Source organism: Miniopterus natalensis, chromosome 8 (assembly GCF_054644295.1).
Source record: "Miniopterus natalensis isolate mMinNat1 chromosome 8, mMinNat1.hap1, whole genome shotgun sequence".
Taxonomy (NCBI): domain Eukaryota; kingdom Metazoa; phylum Chordata; class Mammalia; order Chiroptera; family Miniopteridae; genus Miniopterus; species Miniopterus natalensis.
In genome coordinates, this window is record NC_142088.1 from 1634055 (window position 1) to 1659337 (window position 25283).

The following is a 25283-nucleotide window of genomic DNA, read 5'->3' on the forward strand; positions in this document are numbered from 1 at the left end:
GTGTCCACCCAACACAAGACAAGGCAAAGGCGATGATGGTTTGGAACCGTTTCATTAGTCAAAGAAAATGGACAGAGGCGCTGACCAGGCAAGCGCTGGGCGAGCAGCCCCCGGCAGGTGTGGGTGGTGGGGAGAGGAGGGGCAGGTGTGCCTGGCCACCTGTGTGCACAGGACAGAGAAGACATGGCTGTTCTTACAGGTGGTTGGTTACTGAAGAGAGGTCTCCAGGGCAAGGCTGGGGTCAAAGGCATCCTACCTTTAATGTCCTCGTGGGAGCCCAGCCAGTGCCGTCGATCGAATGTTCTCTCAGTAAACTGAAAGACAAAAGCAGCGTGGTCAGCAGGGAGCAGCCTCTGTCCCATGAGTGGCAGGTGCTCTGGGGACATGCAGTGTCTTCAGGAGAGCTCTTTTCCTGCACCTGTCTTGCTCTGTGGTCTCACAGTGACATTGGGAGCAATGGGCACTCAGAGGTTCCTGCTGTGTCACCTTGATCCTAAACCCACTTGATGCCTCAACCCCGAGAGGGAGGTGCTCCCATCTCCTGTCCTGTAGGGCAGCTCACTGGGAGCTGTAGGTTAGCGCCGATGGGAGCACCTGGCATACGTTTTATTAGCTGCTTAAAAAGGAGCTCCAAAGGGAAAACCTAAGGATAAAGGCAGATTGATACCAAAGTCTGGACAATGCTCCCCGTGGGAGGACCCCATTCAGGGAAGGTCACAGGGTCAGAGGTCCCGTGAGGCCCTAGTTCTCAGCTGCACCCGATCTGTTTCCATTACTGTTTCAGCAACTGTGAATATGCTCCTCATGTGCACTTTGGAATTATTACCAAGGCTCCCTGTGGAAAACTAGTGTGGCACTGCTGAATCACAGCACGCTGCTGCCTGGCCAGGCCCTAGCAGCTCCCAGGGGACCAGCACCTTGGCACTTCCCGCCCTCCCCTCCTCCCCACTGGGGTTTGCAGTTGTGCCCAGCATCTGCCTGTCCCCAGGGTGCCCATCTTTCTCCTTTTCTTTTTCAGCTGTTTCTCAATCCTCACCTGAGGGTATGCTCTTACAGACTTCAGAGAAAGGGGGAGAGAGAGAGTGAGAAACTGACACGAGAGAAGCACCCATCCACTGCCTCCTGTGCATCTGGACCAGGGATCAAACCTGCCACCAGGTGTGGGCCTTGACCAGGAGTTGAACCCGTAACCGCTGGTAACTCGGGACAGTGCTCCCACCAACTGGGCCACCCGGCGAGGTCGGGGTGTCCACCTTTCATACTGACTGGTAAGGGCTGTCACAAACGATGTCATCCAGCTGCTCTTCGCTTTGGAGCCTGTGTTTTTGTATTTTTACCTTAACCTATCAATGATTTTCCTGCAAGGTTTCTGGCTTCTGTAGCAGGCCAGCGTTTGCTAAACTCCTGTCACTCTGCTAATAATCGACTTCTCAAAAGCCAGCAGGAGAAAGGAGAGGAATTCCCGCTGCAGACCTAGTCCTGGAGAGGATGGGGACCTGACACAGGAGACCCCGGGAGGAAGCTGGACCACACGCCACTCATCAGTTTTCAAGTCTCAACACTCAGGACAGATGTTTCAAAGGGAAGATGCCTCTAAACAGGTGCGATCACTCTTACAAAATGTACTTTAACTATAAAATAAGGCTGACCTGAAAAGAAGGCGCCATGTACAAAGTGGGAAAAGTGGTGCTAACTGCACCTGTAGGAAGGGAAGGGGTCCTGCCATGCGAGCAGCTGGGAGGGGCACAGGCTGCACACTGCCTTCAGAGATGACGTGTTTGCCAGAGCAGGAGTGACAGGAAAAGACGTTTTCCCGGATGTCATTAATGACACTTTTCCCTCTCAGCTAAAATCAGCCCCATGCAGGGAATGTGGTCTCATTAAAACAGGGCAGGAAGTGGGTAGGGGCCCCCGAAGGGCAGGCGTCCTGGGCAGGTGGGCAGCTGTATGACACTGCACGGCACCAGCCAGCAAAGGGCACAGGAGGCCGTGGGTCTGGAGGCATCAGCCAGGGACTGAGTGCAGCCCTAAGCCCCAAGGTGGTCTCCCGATCCTCCCCATCTGGCCCTGCCTCAGAATCTCCCTTCAGAAAGTTCAAGGCTCACGCACAGCGCTCACAAATGCGGAAGACAGGGAAGAGAACTCACCTCAGACAGATCTCGCCCGTCTCTGTGATGTTGGGGTGCCAGATCCTGGTCAAGCATCTCACTTTGGGTGGCTGCAACGCAGAGAGAGAGGTCACAGGCCCTCTGAGCACGTCGCAGCCACAGTCTCACCATGTGCCCACCCGCCCTCGTTCCCTGCTCACTCGGCATCCCACCTCGACACTGGTTCGCATCACCCACGCGGGAAAGTGTTGTTTCCCTGCACCCTGAGTACCAGTGTTGCTGGTAAAGCACACTGTGCCCGACAGAACCCTCTACAAGCCCCAGGGCTTGACAGTGACTGGGCTGCTGGTTAGGCTGGCTGGGCTGTGAGGAGCCCCATGCACTGCAGGGAGGGGTTCTGCGGCCTCCTGTTTGACACCATCCAGAAGCCCAGATTCCTCCACAGAGCTGCTGAGCTGTGGCAGAAAGTCCTGTCCCCACAGGGGTGCCATTCCGAGTGTGTTCCTGAAGGTGCCACTGCCACCTTCCTAGGTGCTAGTCTGGTCCCTTTACTCACAGCAGGGAGAGAATGGAAGAAGGACCGGGAAATAAGCAGACCAATGGTGTTTATGATATGAAGTGTCGGTTAAAGTTGTTTTTGTGTGTTTTTTTTTTAATTGTTCAAAATATTACAGATGTCCCCTTTTCTCCCCCACTGACCCCTTCCCCCCAGTCCCTCCCCACACAATTGTCTGTATCCTTGTATTCTGCAGAGATGCATATAAATTCTTTTGTTAATCTCCCCCTCCCCCCTCCTCTTTTCCTCTGATGCTTCCATGTCATTGAATCTATTCTGTTCATCAGTTTATTAAGTTCTTTAGATTCCACATATAAGCAAGATCATGTGATGTTTGTCTTTCTCTGCCTGGCTTATTTCACTTAGAATAATATTCTCCAGGTCCACCCATACTGTCCCAAAGCGTACAAGGTCCTCCTTCTTTTCAGGTGCGTAGTATTCCATGGTGTAAATGTCCCACAGCTTTTTCATCCACTCATCTACTGATGGGCACTTGGGCGGCTTCCAGATCTCAGCTATTGTAAATAATGCTGCTATGAACATAGGGGTGCGTATATTCTTTCTGATTGGTGTTTCGGGATTCTTAGGGTATATTCCTAGAAGTGGGATCACTATAAAAGCAATCCGCACTCATTTAAGAAAAAAGACAACGAAAAAAGGAAAGATATATTTACATATATAACCCCGCCCAGAAATAATCTCCATCACCTCGATGTCCACTTTTGAACCTCTACCTGAGGCCATGCACAGATGTGCGCAGTCACTTTCTGTATAGAAGTGGGGACATGTGCTATACATCTTTCCACACTTACTTTGTCACCATTTCAGATGGCTTTGGGCCTTCTCGCATTTCATCATACAACAGGAGCCTTTAACAAGCCAGTTCCCTATTCCTGGTCATTGAGGGTACTTCCTGTGTCTACTACACACCAGGCTGGGTCAGTGTCTTCCCTCAATCTGTAGACATATTTCCCCAGGATGAGGTCAGGGAGAGGAGCCGCTGGCCAGAGCACCAGATGTGGATACAGCACCAAGTGCCCCCACAGCAAGGGAGGCCCTTTCCCCAGGCCTAGATCCAAGGCGGGTCTCCTTGGTTTGACCACTAAGTGTCAACCCCTTGTCATAGAGGGGCAGCATTTTCCCTGTTTGTCACTGGCATTAATTTGTACTTATGATGTTAGCGTGAGGTGCAGAGGGCTTTTAAAAAATCTTTGTAATCAAATTTTTATCTTTGATACAACCTAGAAAGCATTTCACCATCCCCATAGTCTCCTGTACTTTTTCTATTACTCTAACAGCTGCACCTTTACTTGTATAAACATACTTTCTCAGCACCGTCATAAATTTTCTTCCTGATTTCAAAAACACCAAGACATCACAAAACTGAGAAATGATTCATCCAACTGGGTACTATTGGTGTCCCAGGGCTACAGATTTAGGTCCACAGTAAGTTTAAGTCAATTTAATATGCTCTAATCTGTTTTCTGGCACATGAATGGGAGTGCATTCGACAGAGAGATGCCAGTAGAACCTGCACTCCAGCAAGGCCTGCAGGCTGAGGCAGGGAGGCCAGCTGTGTAACTCTCTCTAGTAGGTAACTGAGTACAGCTAACTAGTGGGCAACTGAGTATAGTTAACTAGCGAGCGAGCATAGTTAACAAGTGGGTAACTGAGAACAGTTAACTAGTGGGCAGACTGAGTACGGCTAACTAGTGAGTATAGTTAACAAGTGGGTAACTGAGTATAGTTAACTTGTGAGTAACTGAGTACAGTTAATTAGTGGGTAACTGACTATAGGTAACACCATGGGCAGACTGAATCACCGGCTCAGCACCTGAAGGAACCAACAGCTTTCTCCCTGCTTCCTTGGAGTCCCCAGCCGCACACTCACCCAGCCTGGTGTTGACCTCATGTCTAAGTGTCAGGCTGCACCTGCCCCCTCTTCTCCTTGTCCCTTCACACCTCCCACAGTCAAGATGTCGACACAGACGCTTCCTTGTCAGTGGCCCTCTTAAATCTCGGCATGAGAACCCTGGACCGGGATCCGGATATACTTTCCAAACTGAACTATTCCTGCAGACCCGCCAGCCCCAAAGAGAGACAAACAGGAAACAGCCAGCGCCACCCTCCATGCCCATGGCTGGCGCTGCCATCCATCCTTCACAGGGCTAAGAGTGTGATAAATGACAGCCACGCAGGGAAAGGGACTCTTCAGTGGGCAAGCAGCTGAGCGTTAGGGGAACACAGTGAGCCCCACTCAGCTCTGCTCTGAGGCAGTCAACACACACGTGAGAGCCACAGAGCACTGGAGGAAGTGGAGATGAGCTACGGGGTCAAGGCCTCTTTAAAGCATTTCACAACAAAAAAACTCATGAAGGAAAGGAGCCTGGACTGTAGTGATGAGGCAAAAAAAGAACTTTTACAGAACAGGAGATAAAAACAGGAAAATATCTACAGCACAGCTATGAAAACTAGAAGAAAGTTTCACATAATTTCTGTGTAAGAAAAACAAACACCCCGAAGGAACAAAGGTAAGCTCACAACAGCTCATAAAAACATGAGTTGCGAATACAATAGGAAAAATATTCAACATCCTACTTAAAAAATGAAAGTTCAAATGACAATGAGGAAATATTTCTTTCCTCCCAAAATGGCAAAAAGAAGTAATGAAAACGTGCCAACTTGATGAGGACAGGGAAGGGGAATTTTCAGACACTACCGGAGAAGCTGCCAACTGGCCTAAGGTCCCCGGAGGGCAGGGCTGGGCTCTCGCTGCAGACGGCCGCTGTCCTCACAAGCACTTGTTCACAAAATGCCTCTCTACCAGGACTCCAAGACCACTGCTGGGTGACACCAGCCACACAGCGTCAGCCATTCCATGCTCCGTCCCAGGACTGGGTGTAACGGGACACAATGGGGGGGGTGCCACCCGGTGACGGCCACCTGGCCACGCGGAGGGAAACGGGCTGAGACGCAGGCTACTCACCACCATGTTGTACGCATCAGGAACTTCCGTTTCAAACTGAAATTTTCCACCCTGGTAGTAACCCTCATCTATCAAAAAACACAAAACAAAACAAAAAATCCTTTAAATTAAAAAAAAAAAAGGAAACAAAAGCGACACCGTGTTAGGATTCGGCACACAGAGGGTTAAGCGCTCGTAAGAGGACTCGGGGTGCTTGTCAGGCCCTGCACAGCCCGTTAGGACCCTGCTCCGCTCTGCCCGCCGCGGTCCCCACTCCGGGCCCAGCAGCCCCATCCTTCTGAAGACTGGCCCCCCTCAGTCTCCCAGAGCCCCACCTAAGCAGCCTGCTCTCACCTGCACCGCAGCACCCAGCATGTCCCCTCATCACACCTCACACAGGTAACCTCTTATGTTTAAGCTGTGTGGTCACCGTTTGCTGCTGGTCTCTCCACGAGAATGTCAGTTCCACGAGGTAGGAGGCTGCTGTACCCCCAGTGCCCAGCACACGGCTTCTGGCCATTTAACAAGGGTTCACTGAGGACAGACCCTGTGCAATGCACGCTCTGGCCCTGGGGACAGAGCTGTGAATCAGACAGAATTGCTGTCTCGCTAGTGTGCCAGTCAATAGCTGGGGGCTGGCAGGCATGCAGGAGGGGGTACAGGGTTGAGCGGCACCACCACGCCACTCGCCAGGCCTGTAGACCCCACAGCACCGCGCCACCAGCTGCTCTGCCTCTTCTAGTCTGCCCGCAGGTGAGCCTGGTTCCCAGGTGCAAACGCTGCGGAGCTGCCGCCAGCAGAGGGCGCCCAGGACAAATGTGCAAGAGCCAGGAAATGCCCCCCAGCAATTAAACTCTACAATTTGATGAAATTAACGTCTTTAAAGTGAAGGTTCAACTTCCCCCAAATATTTCTCACCATGAACAAATCATCAATACATCCTACCACTCCCTCAGCTGTTTACATAAAATAAACATTTAGTAGTCTGCTGTTTGCCTTTTGATGTAGTTGTCCAACTAGCTTTCATTTAAGCCAGTCTTTCTATGGTTTCTGTCTTTGGTATTACCTAAAAAAGGTCTTTCCCAACCAAGATTACAGAAGTATCTTATTTCTATATTTTCCCCTAGTAATCTTACGGTTTCATATATTTTATCAGCTCCTCCATTCACCCAGAATTTACTGCAGATAAGGTGGCATGTTTCTAACTGCCTGCCCACCCCCTCACAGCAGTCATCACTCTATCCTCCCCCCTATCTGACATGTCTATTTCTACTGCTTAGTGACTGAAGTATTAAGTAAGACTTTTAGAAAAGATATTTTTGGGAAAAGTTTAAACTTCAGATATAAGAACTTTGCAGATAAGTGGCATCGAAGGTATAAAATACTCAGATCAGAGTACTGTTCCCCAGAGGCTCTGTGGCCACTGGTCTCAGCTCTGACCCTGATCTGGGGGCTCTATGAACTGTGGCCACAGCTGGCTGACAGGCCTCTGCGCTGTCCTCTTGCTGACACTCGGGCTGCGTGGGCCAGCCCACCTGGTACTGCCGCTTCCTCTCCAGTGCATTAACTGCAGTTTGACTACTGCCCATCAGTTTCAAAGCAGATTTATTTGGTCTAAGTGGCTTTTTTACCATAGTCCTCTAGCCTAGCCAAGCTATCAGTAACTGTCAGAATTACAGAATCTCTGAGCTCACTGAAAATAGAGCAGACTGTTCTAATTTTTCTATGTCATGGAATAAGTCTCTTTCAGGAAAACAATCTGCTCCCAAGCCAGAACTTTCCCCCTCTAGGCTACATAGCTCTGGGCCCACTCTAGCCTACATTTGCCCAAAACCACCACAGCCCAACTTAAAAAGCAGCTGGGGAGCAGGCTGTAAAGAGCACCTCATTACAGACTTTCTCCAGGAGGACTGGCTGATGCGTTCTCATCGACCCACCCTCTGGGCCTAGATGTCGAGTGTGGACCTCACAGGATGATGGAGTGGAAAAAGGCCTGTCCACTCCGGGGCCAGTGGGCAGAGGGCTCCTTCAGAGCATCTGCAGCCCAGTGCGCACCGTGGCCCGGGGCACCGCATCCCAGCCTGTCCAACCATGTCCCTGTCTATGGCTGCTGCAACTGAAAACCACCTGCTTCCTGGACAACTGGGTGTTCAGTACAAGGGTGAGAGCAGTTGGGAAGCCCTTGGCACCGGCCCTCCATTGGCCGCCCCCCTCCTGTGCCTGGAGCCCACTCCCTCCCGCCTTCCAGGACCTGGGCACCAGTCTTCCAGCAGGTGATGGGATTTCCTGGGAGGACAGGCTGTCCCAGGAGCTTTCAGAGTCCACTTCTAGGTGGCTAGTGTCCATGCGCACTTGACCCTGACATGGATCTGCCAACAGTGCTCGGGATCAAGGTGTCATGCCAGCGATGTAGAGGTCCCTCCCCAGCGCCCCTTTCACAACTTTCATCGGGCTTGAGAATAAGGCCCACTTCTCAGTGTCCTGTCATTGTGAAACCAGAAGGGTGTGAAGCCCTGGTCATAGCCAGTTCCCTGACCTGAGGCAATACAGGAGGGCCCTGCTCTCCCTAATCACGCCCACTTCTGTGAAGGGCAAAGTGCCAAGCCATGGACAGATGTCCTGGTTCCTATTGGCTGCCCTGAATTCAGACACTGTGTGTGGGGCCTGCTGGCACGGATGGTCAACACTCCATTTAGGAACTTCTACCCTGGGACGAAGGAGATAGAACCATCACCCCATGAGAAGCAATAAGCAGCAGACGTGGGGCCTTTCCCCACCCAGGTGAACAGCTCCCGCCCACTAGGAATGAAATCCAGCAGTGAGACGCCCATCAGAGGCATCTCAGAACTGAGAAGGAAAGGCTTGGCCCGAGACAAAGGCTGGCAGTGATGGTTTGGCAATTAGAATGTCTGCCTGTTAATGTAAATGGCAGAAATCTTGACCAACTGAAGGAGCTAAGCTGCAGCTTCACGCTTCTGAGAATATAGAGCATGTTTAAGTTTTTTAATATACTATATTGGTAAGGGTATGACAAAATTAATAACTTCACAATTTTCTCAGCTCCAAGTGTTCGGGTAAAACAAGGTACTTCCACGTGAAGAAAGACAGGTGTGAGCAATCAGGTCATTTGACATCTGGGGAAAGTGGTTTTGGTGCAAGCTTTGCCCCAACTGGGGCCGGAGATCAAACCTACAGCCTAGGTACGTGCCTGGGCGAGGAACTGAACCTGCTACTTTTTGGTGTATGGACAATGTTCCTACCAACTTAGCCACCTGGCCAGGGTGCAGCATGTTGTTTAAAGTCATTATGACCCTTTCACACACATATGCTGAGAGCCTGCGTGTGCCAGGCTCTGTTCTGGGCACTGGAGACACAACACTGAGAGGTCTTTCTGCCCCTGTGAGGCAGCTGTTCTAGTGGGAGACGAAGTAACTCAGTGAACCAGTTCTAGGACAAAGATGAAAAGGGCTAAGGGTTGGGGGGTGGGAGGAGCTGCGATTCTAAATGGGGTGATGGAAGAGGCTTAGGACAGGAGGACACCGGGGTGAAGGGCACTCCCAGAAGGGGAAGCTGGGTGAAGCCCACTAGGGCCTGGGGCTCACAGAACCTGCAGAGGCCAGAAAGCCAGGCAGGGTAGGGAGCTAAGGCCGAAGAGGTGCCAGGCCCAGCTGTGCAGGCCGCTATGAGTGTGTGGCTTTACTCAGAGTGAGTGGGGGCGTGGAAGGGGGTGGGCACAGGAGGAGCAGAGTCATATGCACAGACACAGGGCTGGGATCAGGGAGGCTACTACAGTGAGCTGGCTGCGAGACCAAGTGGGGCGGCCGGGTGGAAACACTGTGATGACAGCCACAGCAGGGTTTGCTGGCAAGTTCAGCACTGGGTGTGGAAGAGAAGGAACAAAGGATCTCTGACCCTGCAGTGGAAAGGGCAGAGTTGCCACTGAGAAGGTAAAAAGACTGCAGAGGGCACAACTGTGTGGAGTTCAGCACCTGACACATGAATTTGGGATCTCATGTCAACCTGGAGGGAAGCCTGCTTGGCAGTGCACAGACTGCTCTGGAGTGCAGGGAGGCCGGCTGGAAGAGAGCAGCTGGTAGCTGTTCTGCGCACAGAAGTGTCCGGATTTCATGAGCTGGCAAGGTCCCTGGGGACCTGGGGTCAGAAGACGGGACAGGAGGGGGAGCTGGCAGCAAAGGAGAAAAACCCCAGAGCCAAGAGCTGGTATAAACAGTAACTCACAACCATCCAACAGAAAATGCTTAGCCCGGCTGGGTGTGGCTCCGCAGTTGAGCATCAACCTAGGATCCAGGAGATCGCGGTTTGATTCCCAGTCAGGGCACATGCCTGGGTTGCGGGCTCGATCCCCAGTCGCGTGCGTGCAGGAGGCAGCCGATCAATGACTCTCATCATTGATGTTTCTATCTCTCTCTCTCCCTCTCCCTTCCTCTCTCTGAAATCAATAAAAAGATATATTTAAACAAAAAAGGAAGAAAATGCTAACAGTTAAAGGAACTTTTAAAATAATTAAATGTGTACATATTTACAGAAGAGTCTGAAAAGAGTGACAACACACTCATAAGCAAACATGTTGACCTTGGGATGAAATTCTATGGAATGAGTGGAACAGAATGTGAGAGCACAGAGAAAAACCAACAACGGGCCCTTTCCAACAACTGAGGGAGTGCTTTTCCATTTTTTAAAAATTGCCAATGGGCCCTGGCAGGTGGCTCGGTTGGGGCATCGTCCTGTACATGAGAAGGTCGCGGGTTCAATTTCCAGTCAGGGCATGCATGGAAGGCCACAGATAGATGTTTCTCTTTCTCTCTCTCTCTTCCTTTCTCTTTAAAATCAATAAAATAAAAAAACACATCCTTGGGCAATGATTAAAAAAATTGCACAATAGTGGGTGTAGCCACGGTATTTAGATTCCACTGGAAACATTTTAAAGAGTAATATCATACTTTTATCTTTAAATGTCAATGTTTACAGCACACTAGAAATTATACTCTATGCAAATCTTAAACTTAAAAGTCAGGAAAACACTGTCCCTGCCAACATGACCGGGGGGTTGGCACACTTTTTCTATAAAGGGCCAGACAGCAAGCACTCCGGCTTTGGGCCACAGGGCCCTATCACACATCGCTTTGTCTTATTTTGTACTTTCACAGCTCTCTAAAAATGTAAAACCCAATCTCCATCCAAGAGCCGTACAACAACTAGCCCAGCTGAGAGTGGGCTCACTGGCCGGTCTGCCCACCGATATTTATACATGAGAACTAAACTGGTGGGTGACCCTGAGACACAGTCACACAGGAAGCTGGCTCATGTAGGAGGGAAAGCTTGGGGGTTGGGGGGTGTCATCAGGTCAGATCAGAAAATAAGGACAAGAGACACAGTAACAAGCAGGGCGACACGGGGAGCACACACCATGGGGTCACTGAGGCTATGCACATGGCCATGCGCCCAGTCCACCACACCTGACACGTGGGATGGGCACAACATTACGTTCTGAAGAAAGAGATTAAGTAAACTGGCTACAGCCCCACAGCTGGTAGGTGGCACGCCTGCTTCCTGATAAATTGCACACATCAAAAGCTAGTTCTTTGCAAAGAGAGAAGAACCAAATTACCAATATCAGGAATGAAGGAGACATCAGTACATATCTTCCAGACACGAGGATATTCTGAACAACTTTTACATCAATAAATTCTACAACTTAGGGGAAATGAACAAATTCCTTGAAAGAAAAAAATTAGCGAAGCCAACTTGAGAATAGATGAATAACCCTATATCATTAAATAAATTGAATTCCAAAAAGGAAACTCAAGGTCCAGATTGCTTAATTGGTGAATTCTAGCAAATATTTAAGGAAGAATTAATACCAACCCTATACAAACTCTTCCAGAAACCATAAGGGAACACTTATTCACTTATTCTACCAGGCTACCACTGCTCTGATGCCAAACCAAAGAAATGACAAGAAAAATGCAACCGACATTTCTCATGAACACTGACAGAATTCTCTAACAAATATTAGCAAATTGAATAAAAAAAATGGATACCACCTCATGACCAAGTGGGGTTTATTGCAGAAATACGAGGTTGGTTTAATACTCAAAAATCAATGTTTCATTTACCATATTGTAAAATAATGGAGAAAAATAATGAGATTATCTCAATTGATGCAAAAAAGCATTTGAAAAATTCAACACACATTCATGACAAAAACTCTAAGCAAGGAAAAGAAAGGAACTCTTCAGTCTTACAGAGGCCATGTTTTAAAAAATAACAAACCTACAGCTGACATCATAGTCAATGAATAATGAACACTTTCCCCTTAAGATGAGAAACGAAGCAAAGACGTGCTCTCACAACTTCTATCGTTACTGTTGTGGCGACACAGCCAGTGCGGTAAGAAAAAGAAATTAAAGGCACACATACTGGTGAGAAAGAAGTAAAACTATCTTTACTCACAGATGGAATCATGATAGAAATCCTAAGAATATTTTTAATAGCTACGAGAATTTAATAATTTAGCATGGTAACATGACACACAATCAACATTTTTTTTTTTTAAAATACATATCTTTATTGATTTCAGAGAGAGGAAAGGAGAGGGAGAGAGAGAGATAGAAACATCAATGATGAGAGAGTCATTGATCGGCTGCAGCCCGCAACCCGGGCATGTGCCCTGACTAGGAATCGAACCCTGATCGCCTGGATCCTAGGTCGACGCTTAACTGCTGAGCCACGCCCGGCCGGGCAAGCAACACATTTTTAAAAATCAATTGCATTTTTATACACTAATAACAAGTAAAATAGAAATTTTAAAAATACCATTTAGCCTGGCCGGTGTGGCTTAGTGGTTGAGGGTTGACCCATGAACCTGGAGGTTACGGTTCGATTCCTGATCAGGGCACATACCTGGGTTGCAGGCTCAATCCCCAGTAGGGGGCGTGCAGGAGGCAGCCCACGATGTTTCTCTCTCTCTCCCCCTCTCCTTTCCTCTCTCTGAAATCAATAAAAATGTATTTAAAAAGTAATAATAATATTACAACAGCTTGAAAAAACATGGAATTCTTAGTGACATATTTAACAAAGTGTTTGCAGGACCTATATATACACTAACACTACTACAAAATGCTCTGAGAGAAAATAAAGGAGATCTAAATAACTGGAGGCATTCACCATGCTCACAAATTGGAAGACTCGATGTTGGTAAGATGTCACTTCTTGCTGGACTGATGTATGGTGTCAACACAATCTCAATCAAAATCCCAGTATCAGGGATGCAAGTTAAGTCCATGATGAGACACCATTTCACACCCAAACACTGGTAAGTACGTAGGACAGTTGGAAGCTGTCACACATTGCTAGCTGGTATACGGTACAACCACTTTAGAAAGCTTCTTAAAATTTAAACATATATCTTTCCCATGACTCAGAGACTTCATTCGTAAGTGGAATCTAAGAGAAATGAAAATACGAGTATATAAAGGATGGTAAGAGAATGCTAATAGCAGTCTTATTCATAATAGCTAAAGCTGGTAAGATTTCAGTGTCCACCAATAGGAAAAGGACAATTATTCACACGACAGAGGAACAGGCTGCAGACACACACGACATGTATGAATTTAAAAACACATCACATGTCAGTAGTCAGAGACAAAGAATACATAAGTATATAGGACACACGCAATTCTCTTACATAAGATGTAAGAGTAGATAAGATTCTATTTACATGAAATTCAAGAACTGACAAAGCTGATTCGTGGTACTAGAAACCAGAAAGGAATCTGGGTGGGCAGCAGGGCCGAGGAACTGACTGAAGCAGCACAAGGGGACATCAGGAGTGGAGGAAACATCTTCATCGGGTTATGGTTATTCAGGGACATACATTTTTTGAAACTTATTAAGCTGTACAATTCAAATTAGTGCATTTTATTGTTTGTAATTTTATAGCTCCATAAACTTACTTATATAGCAAAACCTCAAATTAAAGTAATAATGGTTATTTATATCCAGGGCCCCCATGCCACAGCGGGGCAGGCTGAGGGACCTCCAGGGAAGCTGGGCAGCTGTGACCTGGCCCACGCAGTGTTTCCAACCTCACAGGAGGCTCTGGGGAGATTTGAGCCAGTGTTTAGGGTCTAGCTTTATTTTGTTTTGTTTCACTTGCTAGTATTTTTTTCTTATTTTGTGAGTTTATGTGAAGACTCTTTTTTCCCCTAAATTCCTTTCCTTTCCTCTGTCACCGAATTTCAGTTCCATCTTTTCTCTGAAGAGCACATTTATTCCCAAGCATGAGGGACATTCCAGAAACTACCCAAACTGAAAACACCAAGTATGAACAGGACTACGCTGCCAGAAGCCAGACGGAGAGCTCTGAGCTCCAAACGCAAAGGTAGCTCCTCCACCCTGAGCACCCTGTGCCAGGATCTCACAGGTTCTTTCCTCGGATTTCAGACTGGGCCCCAGGATTACTGGCTGCAAATGACCCAGTGTCAACACCATCTGTTTCACCCACCATTAAAACTACTTCTCAGACGTACCTCTATCAATTTTTCAAAACTAAGAGGAGTGTAACTCCAGAAAGTCTTTTAAAAACCATGATTCCAGGCCAGTGTTCAGGGCTGGCAGACGGCGGCCCTGCTTTCTGGACCCCAGAGAGGCACAGAGCTCTCTGACTCAGTGTGTGAGAAGCGCACTTGGCATACAGCTCCAGCTGACAATTGTGTCCCTGATATGCACATGTCACAAACAAACGCTAAACACTCACAGTTACAGGTGCCAAAATACAAGTCCCTTGTTTATCTGATCCAGCAGGAACACCAAAACCATACCAAACAATAGAAGGACCATGTCATATACATGGCCACAACATCCATGTAACTGGGGGGGGAGGGGGGATGTAGTTTAAAAAAAAGTAACACTTGCCCAGCCGGGTGTGGCTCAGCGGTTGAGAGTCAACCTAGGATCCAGGTGATCGGGGTTCGATTCCTGGTCAGGGCACATGCCCGGGTTGCAGGCTAGGCGGCCGATCAATGACTCTCTCATCATTGATATTTCTATCTCTCTCTCCCCCTCTCCCTTCCTCTCTCTGAAATCAATAAAGATATATTTAAAAACAAAACAAAACACTTAACCAGAGGTTGGACTTAACACAAACCTACTCAAGTAAGATAGTGAGAAGCCTGGCAAAGTCCACCAGGCGGCTGAGAAGGACACCAAGCCAATGCCTGGGCTGGACACAGCCACAGAATCCCTGACAGCCACTGACAATGCCTAGAAGGTGGAGGGTAACCAATGTTTTGATGATACACACACACAGCTCTGAGGCTGCTTACTCAACAGAGACCCACTCTTCATCACCATGACAGGTTCTGAAAATGCCGTGCACTGGCGCCCCGAGTCACCAGAAACAGTGTGCTCAGTGCCCTCACTACAATCAAAACAGCCTGCAGTGAGCTTTATGATGGCGGCCGAGAGTGGTCCATTTTCACCATGTGTTTGGAGTCCAAGTCCGGTCATCTCTGGGCGTGTAAACAGCCCATTTCTGACAGTGTTCGGGGCTAACACTATCCTGGTGTCACTCAGCTTAGTAGAAATGGTACCAGACTGAATTTACATCCATGTCCCAGAGCAGTTTATAGAACCATCACAGGATTCGGTAAATCTTTAAAATGTTTCAAACACATTTCGAAAATGGGATGTCTCGTTATTATAAATCATCTCCCACAGCAAAAAACAGACAAACATTGTACATACAGGGAGACAACTTCGGGGCATATTTGTGGGCTCATCACCACCTGCTGGAATTCTGTGTTCTTTCAGAGCCTGTTTCTCACCCCCTCCATCCCCCACTTACAACATCCTCGTATCCCCCACAATATTCCCTTCACTCCAGTTAATTCCCTTTGTCCAACCCGCCCCCCCTCCGCCTGCTGGCTGTGGCACCACACCCACTGCCGAGGTAACTCAGCCAGAGCTGGAACCTGGAGCCCTTGGAGCTGCACTGTGAACAGAAAAGCACAAGTCCTCCCTTCAGCTCCCAGTGTGACCAGGGAGGAGACTGTTACCCTCCAGAGCACTGGGAGCTGAGATAGTTATCAGTCCCAACGAGGACAGCTCGACATCTGCCCCACCCGCCATGCTGCACTTAGGCTACACAACTGTTCCTGTCCCAGGAGATAGGACCTGTTCCATCACACTCTGTATTGGGGGCTGTGGCCAAGAGGTTAGGAAGTCATTTCACCAGGTCCCACAGCTGCTATATGCAGAGCAGGACCTGAGCCCAGTAAGGACTCCAGAGCACACACCCCTCACCGCACACCAGCAGCCTGTCCTGTTCACTGTGGCTACTGGTGTGTCCCTGGTTACTGGAATGAATGCCTCAGATTCACAGGACTAGGCTCTATTTGACCACAAAGTGTATATCTTATCTTCACATGGAAAGGCTGTTACTATCATGACTTTCAAAAAGTTAGGGGACAAATGAAACCAAAGATTACAGGTTTGGGCAGCCTTTAAAATCTGCTGTTTAAGAAGTACATAGGAATATTACCTGGGGTGACAGTTAGCTGAAAGCAGTGGAGCTTGTTTGGGTCAGGAAAATGCACTTTACAGGTACCTGCAAGAGAAACAGCATGTCAGGAAGATCTGAGAGCTGGGGTGGCTCTCGTGAGGCCAACCTTGAACCCCCGCCCCAGGCTAATAGTGTCAGACCCCCTCACCGCTTATTTGGTAATAATTGTGCCAATACACCAAAACAGCAAACCAGTGATTTCTCCCATGTGGTTTCCTGCTACAGTCTTCTACTACTTAATTCCAAATTGAAATGTTTTCATTCTTTTAAACCAGGGGTGGGAAACCTTTTTTTGGCCATTTGTATATTTATAACATCATTTGTGGGCCATACAAAATTATCAACTTAAAAATTAGCCTGCTAGCCTGGCTGGCATGGCTCAGCAGTTGAGCACTGACCTACGATCCAGGAGACCGCAGTTCGATTCCAGGTCAGGGCACATGCCCAGGTTGAAGGCTTGATCCCCAGAAGGGGGCATGCAGGAGGCAGCTGATCAATGACTTTATCATGATGTTTCTTTCTCTTTCTCTCTCTCTTTCCCTCTCTCTCTCTCTCTCTCTCTCTTTCTCTCTCCTTCTCTCTGAAATCAAGACACATTAAAAAAAAAAACTTAGCATGCTATAATTGGTCAAACATTTAATTAACTCACCCCTAAAGTGATGGCTGGAACTGCTTCTCTTCAGTGAGGCCATACCAAATGATTTCTCAGGCCGTATATAGCCTGCAGGCCGGGGACATTCCCCACCCTCGCTTTAATGGTCACTAGCAATAGAAATCCTTCCACTAATTTCAAGATTTATGCTATTTTTCTTTGAAAAGAAGAAATCATACTGCAGAGATTAAAATACATGGGTAAAGGCTCCCTACATATGGGAAAACCAGAAAAAGGACCCAGGTCAAACTGCTGACGTGCTTATCTCATATCTCTCTCTGCACCCCCCCCCCAAAAAATCAATGGGAAAAATATCCTTGGGTGAGGAGTGACAAATATATATATATATATATATATGTATGTACATATACATATGTGTGTGTGTGTATATACATATTTATACACACACACACACACACACACACACACACATAAATAAATGGCCAAAGCTTTCAGACTTTGAAGATCTTAAGAAAAGGAACTTTGTCACATATCACAGGTCACTGCCTGGACAGTGAGCCTGCTCCCAAGTGAGGGCTGCACACAGTGCCTGGGTACAAGAGGGCGGACCAAGCACAGGGAGGGAACCTGGCGACATCAGCCAGCATGGCCATCCTACCTCATGCACAAAGATAAATGGCAAATAAACACTTTCTGGATGAAAATGGTGCATCGGTACTAGCAAAACTAGGGCTTGTCTGCCCATCGCTTGTTTATAGACCTTTCACTCAAAGACGATGCAGGACAGGTGGGAAAGCTGGCCGAACGCACCTCCGCTGCAATGAAGGGAGAGATGCCGGCCGCCTGCTACGTCAGAAAGACTCACCTCCTCCTATCAGAGCCCTGGAAACAGTTTGCTCCCTGCCTGCACCAAATTAAAGCATACTCCTACCACACATGAAATACGGGTTATTAAAACACACGCCAAGCTTTTCCATGCAGTTACTTTACAGCACTAATGCTGGGCTGAGGAGCTATACTTACAAGGTAAGTTAGCTTCAAGTTCTGCAACCTCTGTAGAAACAAAGAGATTATTGTTAATATCGATCAATGACTCCACATAAAATTACCAGCTCTACATTCGCAATTTCTTCCAGAACACTGAGGAAAAAATAAATAAATCAAACAAACCGAAACCTACACTTAGTCTTAAGTTTAGACTTTAAGCCATTAAGTTGTTTTCAAGTATACGAGGTGTCCCACAGGATGCCACCAAGTACAGCCAGGGCTCTCGAGAGTTTACTTTAATACGAATAAAAACGGTAACACTGACGCAGGGATTACCTCAGTAAACAGTCTGGGCTGCTTTCTAAAGCCTTGTTCCCGCAAGTGGCAGAGCTCCTGACCTCAAACTGATTCACTTGTATGTCTGACTCCTCCAGCTTCTCGGACCTGCCCAGGGAGAGGCTTTCCTCCTGCAGGGGCCACGCCCATGCCTGCACCAGCCTGCGCCTGCCTGCACCCATGCCCTTGAAGCTGCACTCCATGGCCCCAGTGCTCTCCAGCCACTACAACGCTGAAGCCCAGTACCCCTCTGCCAACACAGAGCTGCAAACCCCAGTCATCCTGCTCTTACAGAGCTGGTCTCGGGGCGGGGGGGGCACCCAGAAACAACCAGGCAGGAAGTGGTCTCTGCCTCAGGCATAACATAGCATGCTCTGGGGTTCCCTCCAGCTATGGAGACTATAGGAGGGAGGTTTTTGAGTGGGCTTCAAAGAACAAGTAGAAAGTAGTCCTGTACAGGTGGAGGAAAGTTAGCAATGCAAAAGCATAGAACACAGGCACGCACAAAGCCAGAGCAATACAGTGCAGCCAGAGCAACAAGAACCAAGGCTGGAAAGCAGGGTCAGGGCCCAAGAGCAATTTTAAACTGCATTCTGCAGCAACAGCGGCTGAGGGAGATCTCTGAACGAAAGTTCCTAAGCTCTGCCCCAAGAGGACCACTTTAGGAGGGGCACAGCAAAGGTCAGGTGACCTGTGAGCTGGGCACCTGGACAGGCAGCAAGGGCCCAGGAAAGGCAGGAAGACGGCAGGGTGCTTGAGAGCAGAACGTGGAAGGAGCTGCCAACTGTGTGGGTGAGAGGGGTCCAAAATGGAGCAGAGGGCTGGGGGGCCTGGGAGGAGGAAGCTGAAGTCTGCGTGTACAGCCAGGGTCAGGGTTGAGGAGCCTAGCAGAGTGATGCCACCTGATGTCATGAGACCAACTAAGGGATGACCGAGGAGAACTTCAGTAGAGAGGACAAGGAGATGGGAAAGTTACTGGCAAGAAACAGGTGGAAAATCAGCAGACCTGGGGGATGTGGTGATTCAGTAAAGAGAGGACAGGCTGGTCCAAAGGGAAAGAGGCCCAAGGCATGGCCAGCAGATGAGATGGACCTTGCCGAGGGCATTCAAAACAGCAGGAAGGCAAGTGGAAAGATGGAAACCAGACTACAAAAACTAAAAAGCAAAGAAATGGTCAAAATATACGCACCACAGGTAGGACGATTCCTTCAAGTGATAAGTGGAGAGGAGAAAGGAAGGGAGGGGAGGGGAAGAGAGGGCAGAGGCCACAGTGTTTGCAAAGCTGAGTGCTGAGGGCATCAGTGGGCAGGCTGGCGGGTGGTTCTGTTCTGAGGCTAAGGGTCTAGGAAACCTACAGCCTTTGACTTCAGATAACTGAGAATCTGGGCGGGGACAGTTGCCCCAAGAAATGTATCAGCTCTGGGTCCAGGGGTTTGGAATTGCGTCCAGAATGTGGAGTGGGGCAGAGGAGCCAGGGAACGACACTCTCGGGGCCCAGGGCCCATGAGCAGAGCTGGGTGTGTGAAGAGCAGCAAACACTAATCATCCTCTGGCCGTGACTGGAAAGGGACCAGGTTCTGTGACGAAATGCAGGTCTGGGCGTCTCCCTTCTTGGCAGTCTTACATTCAAATAGATCCACTTAACAAAACAACAGGATGGGGAACCCATGGAGTTCAATATCATGGTTCTCATAACGACCATAGTGATCCTGAGTTTCGGCCTCCTGTCCGGCTCACTCAGCCCTACCCTAGAGCAGGGTGCTCACTAAAGAAAGCGGGGTACAGAGGACCACAGCACTCTGCAGCCCCGAGGCACCCGCACCAGGTCCTCTGACGGGGACGGGCAAGGCCATCTCTGCTCCAACAGCTCACACAGGGCTTCATTTTACAGAATAGCAGACTCTTTATCAAATGAGTCATTCATATTAACCATTTTAAAATGAATGTTATCCATATAATTACACTATGTTTTTAAGGCAAATTCTATTTACATATTTTATTATACTATTAAATTTTTGTTGATAAGAATTTGCAAGAAACGGTCCTTGAGGGCCCTTTGCTTGAGAGATTGAGGCTGGCCACAGGCACCAGGCTTTCAGGAGAGCTCTGTTTGCCCAGCTTTACAAAAGCCCAGTGAAATAAAAAAAGATGCCCAGAGAATTTGCCAGGTGTGTGTGAAATGTTTGAGAAAACAGTCTAGTGCCAAGGGAAGAGAGGAGGTCTGGACCCAGGGGGCGGGGAAGCGCTGACCAGGCCATGATGATAACCGAGCAACAGAAATAGCCTCCACACCCCAGGCCCAGGTGGAGGGTGCCTCACTCCAGGACAGGGATCCTCTGCCCTGGGATGATCACTTGGGGAGGTTTTTCATGTTTTTTCCAACAGCTTTGGTGACTATAATTTACATACTAAAAATAGATCTATTTAAGTGACTCAACAATTTTTAGTAAAACTTAGAGTTGATTTTTATTGAAACTTAGAGTTATGTATCCACTGACACAGAGCAAACCCTGCCCCTCAGCTGCCCTGCCCAGCCCAGGAAACCAGAAGTTCTAAGTGGGGCCCAGGCCTGTGAACTTACTCTCCCCAGGAACAGGAAATTTTGCCAAAATATTCACACTCAGCTGGTTACACAGAGGGATCTAACAATTCACACTGCAGCCTAGAGTTAAATTCCTAAGATGAGCACAATGCTTGCATTTCCATGTGCAGTTTGCCTCACTCAAGGAAGGCGGACAGGGCTGGAGGAGCCCTCAGACCCAGTCTGGCCATAACTCCCACAACAGGCAGGGCATCTGCAGGCTTCTTGACCAACTGCCAGTGCAGCAAGGAATACTCTCCTGGGGACACAGGACTTTGAGTAAGATGCCTGGTACTTCAACTCAGCCCAGCACACAAGACAGAACAAGCCACAGAGGCTCTGTGGCACTGCTCTCAGGGAGTTGCCACAAATAAGGATAGTTTCTCTGCACCTCCAATGATGGCAATACTAGTGCATCAACATCAACAGCTACCACCTTAGAACCCACGTACAGGAAGACTCTGACCAAAGGAACAAGTGAACTGCTTTACATGCCTGAGGCCTCTGGAGAAGGCAGCCGCCCTTCCCTGAATAACTTTATGCCCACAAGACATGACCCCACCTGTCCGGTAACAAGAAATCCAGATATTTTTCCACTGCTAAGGTTTCACCTGTTCCAAGATGCTAACGCTTCCACAGCACACTGGCCCAGCCTTTCTGGGAGGCACCTGGCACCTTGCACAATTCCGTGGCTACACAACTTCCTTCTGAGAAATGAGACTCTTCCTTTCTAACTAAAGATCAAAAACAAGAGCCCACTTGAAGCATGACGCACGGAAAGATCCAATCACAAGTCCACCAATACCATGATGGCCCCACGGGCACACATGCACCCCCTGCCCTGGGCTGCTCAGCACAGAGCTCTAGCTGTTTCCACCTGCTGCTGCTCCAGCCTGCACACTCGCCACGGCAGGCGCTGTACAGACTCCCCAGCCCTGGGACAGTACCTGCCCTGAGCCTGGCATAGATGGGGAGTTCAGGAAGTGATTGACAAACAAGCACACCTGCTGGCATGGTGACAGTGACCCTGGTGTGAGTGTCCTGAGGCGTGAGGAGCCTTTCTCCTGGGATAGCTGGGGACCAAGGCAGCACACAGATTCATTCCCTCCAGTTTCCGATTCCAGACCTGACCCTGGACTCAGTCAGCTGGATTCCAAATCTCCACACTTTAACAGAGACTAACATAGGCAAAGGTGCCCCCTTTTGGAGACCCTGAGGTCCTCGGGGTCAGGATCAGTAGGCTGGAGCCCGGCAGGCACTGAGTTCTTGAGTGGACAAGTGAAAGAACAGGGACAGAAAACCTCCCACTGCGTGAAAAGGGCTACTGTCTGACAGAAAAGTCAGTAATCCTGCCTGAGGGCTTCTCTGGGAGGCAGGAGCACCACCTAACTTCCACAGCCCCCACAGAGGTCCAGCACTGAGACCAGAGTGGTGGGCCCACTGGCTCTCGGCACCTTACTCCTTACAACAGCACTGTGGCAGCCGCATGGAGAAAACTCCAGGTACATAGACACAGTCTCTAACCCAGCTCCTCACTGGTAGTGCTCCCACAGCACACAGTGGAGTCCCTCCACTGGAAGCAATGAGCAGTGATGCTTGGAACATGTTTTCAAACAGGTGTTGCTACTCAGCAACAGGCCACTTCACATCCCACAAAGCCCCCACCAGCCTCCACACTGCTATGGGACATAAAGAGCTCGAGTGGACATCACCTTTAACGAGCAGCCTGTCTCTGACGGACACCCTCCGCGTGGAGTCGGAGGCTGTGGCCGAAGTCCGGGACCCTTTGAGACCGTCATCCCGCTTCAGCTTGCTCGCCAGTGTCAGCATTACTGCTCTTTACCCTGAAAGACAGATGGTCGCTCTGTTAAGGACACGTCTCTAGACAGCGGCCAAACACTGACCACAGTGATGTAGGTGGTTTTCATTTTTTTTCTTGAGTTACAGAAAAATTTAGCATATTAGCTACATGAAGACTGGATTCCTTCAAAAGAATTTGGGTAATCTCTACGCCATCCTCTATAAGTCTAATTTTTTAAAGTATGAGTTAAAATTTTAAAAAGAGAGAGCTGTGGATTTAACACTCGCTGGGCACCAGGCTGTGGGGTGCGACAGGGACAGAGATCCCATGGAGTTCACAGTCTAGGGGAGCCTCCACTGACAAGTTCCACGTGTATTCTCCACTGTCCACAGAAGTTGGCCTGTCCCCACTGCAGGGCATGCACCTGTGGGTGGCACAAGTGCCCAGGCCCATGGCAGACTAAGGAGAGTGTCAGCCTCAGGTGAGCGAGGACACCACGGTGCTCTGCTTTCCTGTTCCTTTAAGAAAGGCATGGCTAGAGCCTCAATATGCATCTTCACACTTGTTTGTTTTTTATTTACATTTTTAGGCAACATCAACATTAAGATTAAATTATAATTAATACCCCAAACTAGATTCTCTTCTTTGGCTACTTCCAACCCATCTGTGTTTCAGGTTCCCACTGAGAGCTCACGGGGAAGGATAATAAATGCCAGCACAGGTGAGGCACCTGACTGCTTGGGAGAAAGGGCTAGAAGAATGTCACTCATCTGTACAGGTTATCACTGTCTTCTAGGATCTGCCCTCTGTGTCTACAGAAGATGCCAGTCACCTGCCATGCCCCGTAGCCCTTGCTTGCTTCGGCACGGTTGGAGAGGGACTCTGGAGTTTCTTCTGACCAAGGACAAAAATTGGTCACCAGCCCAATATTTCCATAATTTCCTTTGTTACTTTAATAGCAGTTCCTTTCAGTACCACTCTGATCATTTTCAAAAGAAAATTATCTAAAACTTCCAGAGGAAAACCTAAAACTAAAAGCGCAGAACTTTTAGTTTGTGGTCAAGATCTTTAAAGGTAAAATATGTATAAAGGTACCCCTCCTCCTGTGGGCATTTTAACCATTTTAACCCAGGCCCCTTACAGAGCTTCACACACCACCTTCTACATCCCCCGAGACGGTAAGGCTTTATTTTCTGTTATTTTTACCATGAAAAATACACATTAAATATCTTCTGAACTGTACACGGCCTCTGCAGACACACATGGGTGCACACAGACACCCCTCCCTTAACCCCATAAAGAATCACTGGTCTAAATGCTTCAGAGGATAGCTCAACTACACGTTGGGGTTCACAAGCTATGAAAACTTCAAATCTGGAAGGCCTTCTACCCTGCTCGCCCTCTTTTTACAGATGTGGACGCTAGAACCACAGGGCCCAGGAAATGGCCTGTCTAAAGCAACTCAGCTGCCAGAAGCAGTCAGCACAGAAACGCCAGTTTCCCTCCTGGAGATGATGGGAACACCTTCACCTTGAGTGTGCTGGTGGCTTCAGGGGTATACACATCCATCCAGACTGGGCAAATGGTATACTTTAAACATGTGCAGTTTAGTGTACTTCAGTTACCCCTCAAGAAAGTTGACACAGTGTGAAAACATGCTAACACTAGTGTTTTCATTCCCATCTACCATGTCACCTCTTCATGTAGACTTACGGAGAGGCGTGGACCACAACCAACAAACACACATCTTCTCAGGGTTACCCAGGGCAGGGGCTCCGTTTCAGTTTATGAAGTGGTCTCACAAAAGGGGGGGCACTGGAAGTGGGAACACAATGGGGAATACCTGTGGGCACTGCAGCCCACCAGCTACCAAACAGCTCTTGCTTAGCCTCCGCCTGGAATGACCCATCAGGAGCCCTTAAGCAGGCCTGGGTCACAGAGCAGTGCTTGCCTCCCAGCGAAGCCCACTGCCATGCACCAGGAATGAGCACACCCATCCTACCACATCATCAGGGTCGTGACAGGACGGCCAAAGCAGGCACCCCTCACCTAGGGGTCTGGCTGGAAGCACTTGGTTTGTATCCGCTTAGCTGACCTTGGCAATGAAGTATGGCCAAAAATGAAATAAAAGCACAGCGTGTATGAAGAGTTCAGCAGGCCCTGGGCATCACCCTGTGCACGGAGAGGGTGCTGGTTTGATTCCCAGTCAGCGCTCATGCTCGGGTTGTGGGCTCCATCCCCAGCAGGAGGCGTGCAGGAGGCAGCCGATCAATGACTCTCATCAGTGATGTTTCTCTCTCTCCCTCTCCCTTTCTCTCTTTGAAATCAATAAAGATATATTAAAAAAAAAAAAAAGTTTAGCAGGCAGTACACTAGGAAAGCCACGAAAAAGAGCCCTGTGGAAAAGCGAGTGCTTGGGCACATGCCTGGTCCACACCCAGCTTCCCGAGGACCTGCACTGAGGGAACCGCTCAGAGGGTCCTGGCAGGACTCACTGCACAAAGGAAGGCGCACACCCAGCGCCGTCCCTGTCATGCAGTCAGGGCTCTTAGTTATTCCATAGCCCTACTGCCTCACACTGCGTTCCTCTCTGGGGCAGAGTAAGCCCCACACTCAGTTCCACAGATTCCTGGCTTGTGATCTTTAAGTGCGTGGTCCTCGATAGAACACGCTGGGCACTGACTGCGCAAGGCATGGAAGAAAATAACAGTGGTGTCCCCTCTTCCACAGAAGACAGGACAAGGCCTGCTT

General features: G+C 48.8%; 1 protein-coding gene across 1 annotated transcript in view; it reads right to left on the bottom strand.

Moving 5' to 3' along the window:
- The window catches only part of UBE2F (ubiquitin conjugating enzyme E2 F (putative)), a 31341-nt gene that overhangs the window by 4608 nt on the left and 1450 nt on the right, over nucleotides 1–25283 (bottom strand). The window contains exons 2-7 of the mRNA XM_087819484.1: nucleotides 22444–22575; nucleotides 17851–17880; nucleotides 16194–16259; nucleotides 5651–5718; nucleotides 2148–2218; nucleotides 257–314 (exon numbers count right to left, since the gene is read on the bottom strand). Coding sequence (XP_087675610.1) covers nucleotides 257–314; nucleotides 2148–2218; nucleotides 5651–5718; nucleotides 16194–16259; nucleotides 17851–17880; nucleotides 22444–22561 — 411 coding nt within the window. The 5' untranslated portion in view covers nucleotides 22562–22575. The remainder of the gene's footprint in view (nucleotides 1–256; nucleotides 315–2147; nucleotides 2219–5650; nucleotides 5719–16193; nucleotides 16260–17850; nucleotides 17881–22443; nucleotides 22576–25283) is intronic.